The sequence below is a fragment of the Panicum hallii genome, chromosome 3, assembly GCF_002211085.1.
Source record: "Panicum hallii strain FIL2 chromosome 3, PHallii_v3.1, whole genome shotgun sequence".
NCBI classification, from domain to species: Eukaryota; Viridiplantae; Streptophyta; class Magnoliopsida; order Poales; family Poaceae; genus Panicum; species Panicum hallii.
Window position 1 is genome coordinate 12,817,175 of NC_038044.1, and position 5,232 is coordinate 12,822,406.

The following is a 5,232-nucleotide window of genomic DNA, read 5'->3' on the forward strand; positions in this document are numbered from 1 at the left end:
TGACTAGAGACTGATCAACCATTCATTCTCTGCTTCTAACAGGGCTGCCAACCAGTTTGTCTTAAACAAATATGATTTAATTAATCTGCGTCCTGGATAATAGCATCAAGTATCATATGAGTGATGAACTGGATTATGACATGAAATGCATGCTAGTTGAACTAGACCTTGAACTGACTGGGTAACCGTCCTAATGTTAGTTACGTGTTATTTCCTTGTGTACTAGATCGGACATATACATTCTGGCGGCTTAACACACAAATATTTGTGGAATTGAAATGGATGTTCGTGTGTAAGCATGGGTGAATGATAGAGTTCTTTTGGAGGCTCAAGGCCACGCAACTGAAGGAAAAACAACAGATGTCGATGATATCAAGTTTTTTCAGTAAATATCATAATTATTTTTATTAAAAATATGCTTTTGCAGGTTCGCTATATGATAACCATGTAGTCCCACCATGGAAACCTGTGAGGGTAGCCTGTTCATATTGCTAACCCGGCCTGTTTGTGGTTTCTGCCCATGTTCACTGCTGTAAGTTGGCCTTCAATACATACAGTTCTCCACAAACCGAAGTTCTTCTGTCAGTTCTTTCTGGTCGTTGTCGATTATATTATTCTCAATATCACGAAATATTGGTTCAAATTCATACGCAAATGGTTCCGTGCCCACTGCTTGGCAGGAGGCCGGCACCATCATCAACACTAGTTTCATCGCAGGAGTGGGTAGTCAAGATGTATATGATACGAGCTCAACCTGTAATTCCGTGTTTGTAACCTCATCAAGTTACATTACACTACTACGTAGTACAGTTTTTTTCTCTCAAGCCTTTGTTGTTCAGGTGCGAGAGATCGGTGCATCACCACCACCACCACCCTTGCCTTCTCTTTTAGCTCCGGCTAGTCCGGCTCGCTCAGTGCCCGTGCGGGCCGAGCAGTTTCGCCTGGTGTGCCTCGCCCTGCTGCACGACGACGGCGATGTTGAGGACGTTGTCGACGACGCGGAAGACGTTCTGCTGCACGGCCGCGAAGGGCGACTTGATGTCCGGGAAGTCCTCCAAGGCGGTTTTGCAGTCGCCGGCGCTCGTGAGAGCGAACGACGCCTTGTTGTTGACGTCGAAGTTTGTGCCCCGCGCCTCGATCAGCTGCCGCGTCTCCTCCAGCGACTGCACCACGTTGTCGTACCCTTGGCGGCACGAGTCGGCGATGGACTCCATCGGCCCGCTCGCGTGTGTCCTCGCCTTGTACTCCTCCACCAGGAGCTTGGCCTCCTTCGCCTTGTCCGACGCCACGCGAATCGACGCCAGCAGCAGCTGCCGGGGCGTCGCCACGCCGGGGAGCTTCGTGAAGCCCTGGCATATCGTCTTGAAGCGCACCTGCATGCGTGCGCGAGAAACAAACCCCAGTGTCGCTATCAATTCTCACCCATGGAATCTACCGCCCTATCCAAGAACAATCTGCATGCACACAACACGCAAGAGAAGGTGTCGTCCGGTGCCTACCTGGTCGCATATCCTCGGTAACTCGTCCCCGCCGGTCAACACGTGGTTCGTAGGCATGCTGTTGTCGAAGACAGCGGCGCGGCCCATGCGGCCCTCGACGGCGGCCGCGGAGGCGAGGAGGAGGACGAGGGAGGCGACGATGAACCGCTCCATGGTATGTGTCGTGCTCGTTCCTCTTTGACCGCCCTCGATGATTTATTTGTTCGGAGGTGGAGAGGGCGATCTGAGAAAGGAGGCACCAAGGCTGAGAGAATGCACAGGTTGATGGTTCTGCCTCATACCGGCGTCTGGCTTATATAGGAGAGGCGAGTGCAGAACACAGCTTGACCATGGCCTTTCCTTTGTTTCGGTGGCTCCGCGGCATGGTCGCGCCTTGATTTTAGGCTCCCCCTAAACATAGCTTGTGTTGCCAACCTGCCATTTGCTTCTGCGCCAACGAAAACGATCGGTCCATTGAAGCATTCAAGCCTGCTACTGAGCTAGCCTGCCTGGTATTTGTAAGCTCTGAACGTGCACTCAAGCCCTGGCACAAGAATCCCGATCTTACGCAAAAATGATAGTTTAGCCTCTTTAATCACAGAAAGATAAGCAATCTTAGCTGAAAGCGTATCCGATTACAGAAAGCCAAACTTAGCAGCGACACGGCTCTTCAGTTCACACAGATATCTGCACTAGATGGCTAGCTTGGGCTAGGAAAAAGAACGGACACCTAGTTCCAATATCCAAAGCAGCAACTACTCCTCTGGAGATCTTAGAGCAACATTAACTGGCCAAGCACCAGGAATTCACGAATCTGAATCTTCTTCTTCGTCTTCTTCAGAGTGCCGTGGGACGTGGTGGACGAAGTCCTCCTTGGTGAGGCAGGACTCTGGGATGACGGTGCCGGTGCTTTTCCCGAACGCCTTTCGGCAGTAGGACGACGCCTTGCGCCCGTCCACCCGGGTCAGGTTCACGTTGGTGAGTGACAGGTGCCTGCACGGCTTGGCGTCGCTGCACGAGAACGTGACCGCGTGCTCCGACGCCGACGTTCCCCTGATGTCGATGTAGTTGATCTTCTCTACCTGCACGGCTGTCGCAGCAGTCTGCTGTAGTGTAAATTTTCCAACGCAGAGTTCAGAGATAGGCAGGCTGTCATCAGACGGTCACACGGTGATGGATGTTGGATTCAGTTTCTACATGTACCGGTGCTTCAGATGAATCTGCCGGATCGTCGGAGTTTCCCTGATCGATGATGATGGGGTTAGTAACGTTCCTCATCACTATGCTCTCGAACTTCACCTTGCGGGCGAAACCACCAACACCATTCTGAAACACAACAGAAATCACACAGGACGATCAGCAGATGCACACTATTTTCACCTGAGTTCCTGACGCATATGGCTGTTATGAGCCAGGTGGAGGAAATGGACAGTGCCTGCTAAGCTGTTACCTTGGTGGTCTTTACGCGTACACCATTCTCGGCGTTTGAGATGAACAAGGTGTCAACCTTGATCTTCTCCACATAATCAACAGAGCCGTTTACTCCTAAGGTTCCAATGCTAATTGCAAACGGACACCGTTAGCTGTACTAGCAATTGAGGAGCAAATAGGAAAATCTGAAGAGGCAAAAACAACTCAGTTACCTGATACCATGGCCAGGACCACATGAGATGGCTCTTAGGCGAACATCAGTGCAGTTGCCCACTATCGAGACACAATCGTCACCTGAAGAAAAGGGAAAATGGGGAAACAAGGGCTTAACGAAATAGAAATGATGCATATGGCTAACAAATCTTAACTGCTTTCAGGTTCAAGTTTTCATTCTACTAAATCTAGTCAACTACAGTGAAGCATGCTTTTCTGGCCACTTCATTCTTTCCAAAATGTTCTGAAAAATCAGCTCCTCTGAAACTGCATGCTGAAGGGAAAGGAAGTGCTAAAAGGAAAGGCACATACTTAAACGACATAGAAACGATGAGTATAAGTACCACATCTTAATGCATTCCATTTCAGGTGTAAATTCTACGGAATCTCTAGTCAACTGCATTCCGGTTCAGGTGTCCATCCTACTGAATCTCTAGTCAACTACAGTCGAGCACAATTTCATGGCAGCTGCATTCTTTCAAAAATGTGTTCCGAAGAGGAAGCTCCTCTGAAACTGCATATTGCAGGGAAAGGAAGTGCTGACAGGAAGGGCAGATACCTGTGGAGATAAGGTTATCCATGACGTGAACATTTTTCGAGTCGACCAGGTGGATGCCTTTGGTGTCGATGCTGTCCTCCGGCGAGGTCACCCTCAGGTAATTGGCCTCGACATTGGAGCTCCGGGTGAACGTCAGGTGGTACTGCTGGCTGTTCTGCAGCGTGATGCCCTTCACGCTGATCCCGTGGCAGTCCTCAAAGTGAACCGCCTGCAAATTGGAGAACAGAGCGAGATGGTGATTCCTCCTAGTCGGTCACCGATTCAGTTCGAGCTAATCTCCAATCGAACGGGGCTCACGAGCTCACCTTGGGAGCAGGCTGCGCTGTGCGATTCTGCAGGAACACGAGCAGAGCACACGGTTAGTTTGGCCATGCCGTCACTCCCAACACCCGGCGTCAGGTGGCGCCATCGGTTACCTTCTTCTCCTCGCACGATGACCGCGCCCACCACTGCTGCCCCCTGCCGTCGATGATGCCGCCGCCGGTCACCTTCAGGTCCTGGACCTTGTGGAAGTGGAGCCACTGTCTGCGGTCGCCGGGCCCCCAGTCGCTCGGGCTCTCCGGCGCAACGATGTTCCCGGAAATCTGACGAAAACGCAAGGCATTGCATATACGGCGGCTAAAGAACGGAAGCGGCTGGGGATTAATCAAGCTGCGTGGCTTACGAGCAGCTTGATCTCGCTGCTGCAGGGCCCGACGAGCGTGAGCGGCCAGATCCGGAAGGTCTTGCCGGAGGGCACGTTGAGGATGACATTGTCGGCGGCGGCGCACGCGGCCGTCCAGGCGCCGGCGAAGGCCTCGAGAAAGAAACAGCATAAGGCATATCCAGTTGGTAGATGCTACTGTAACAGCCAATCGCGTCGTGGTACAGGTAGGAGGAGGACCCGGGGCTCCTGCGGGTGCGGCTAATTATGCTGAGCACTGAGCAGCAGCGTTGGCGTACCTTGGTGTCGTCAGCGACGCCGTCGCCGACGGCGCCGAAGTCGTTGAGCGTGAGGAGGATGCGGGGCTCGGCGGCGTCCGGCAGGAGAACGGCGACGACGGCCGCGACCATAAGCACCGCTGTCCTCGGCGCCTCCCGCGCCATCACTGAAACGAAACGGCTGCGCTGGCAGAAGAGCGTCGGTGCGCCAGTTCCGTGATCATTGGCGGATTTAGGATTTTACTAGTGGGTATGCCGATAAAAAAATTTCATACATAATTTGTATAATAATATAAATGAACAATATGATTCATATATATTCAGCTAACAATACAAAATTTATCGAAAAATTCGATAATAACATCCAAAGTCTTAAAGTCAACAAACAATTAAGCGTAAACATTGCATAAATTAAATACAAATAGTCTGACATATTAGGTCGAAAATATACATAAAAGAAGCTTATATACCTATAAGAGTAACGGTTTGTCTTCTTATGTCTGGTCTGCGATGTCTAAAGGCCATGAAAGTCTCAATTATGCCATCTTGATCCACTTCAGCAAAAATATCCCGTTCAATGAATGTGACTCGACAGTCATCCTCTTCATAGTTCAATAAGTCTACAAATAA

General features: G+C 50.8%; 2 protein-coding genes across 5 annotated transcripts; both read right to left on the reverse strand.

Moving 5' to 3' along the window:
- Positions 1-760: 760 nt before the first annotated feature.
- LOC112887817 lies at positions 761-1,744 on the reverse strand. The gene is made up of 2 exons (XM_025954089.1): positions 1,500-1,744; positions 761-1,373 (listed from the first exon to the last, which is right to left on the reverse strand). The coding sequence occupies exons 1-2, from the start codon at positions 1,650-1,652 to the stop codon at positions 912-914; spliced, it is 615 nt and encodes a 204-aa protein (XP_025809874.1). The 5' UTR covers positions 1,653-1,744; the 3' UTR covers positions 761-911.
- Positions 1,745-2,068: 324 nt separating this feature from the next.
- On the reverse strand, positions 2,069-4,774 carry LOC112886353 (probable polygalacturonase At1g80170). 4 transcript variants are annotated; one of them, XM_025952236.1, is made up of 9 exons: positions 4,624-4,774; positions 4,346-4,405; positions 4,098-4,265; positions 3,987-4,013; positions 3,682-3,889; positions 3,122-3,203; positions 2,929-3,037; positions 2,676-2,804; positions 2,069-2,584 (listed from the first exon to the last, which is right to left on the reverse strand). In XM_025952236.1, the coding sequence occupies exons 1-9, from the start codon at positions 4,765-4,767 to the stop codon at positions 2,285-2,287; spliced, it is 1,227 nt and encodes a 408-aa protein (XP_025808021.1). In that variant the 5' UTR covers positions 4,768-4,774; the 3' UTR covers positions 2,069-2,284. The 4 variants fall into 4 exon arrangements, with proteins under 4 accessions (XP_025808021.1, XP_025808019.1, XP_025808018.1 ...); XM_025952234.1 differs by having other exon boundaries at positions 2,069-2,581; positions 2,682-2,804; positions 4,346-4,477; XM_025952233.1 differs by having other exon boundaries at positions 2,682-2,804; positions 4,346-4,477.
- Positions 4,775-5,232: the final 458 nt, after the last annotated feature.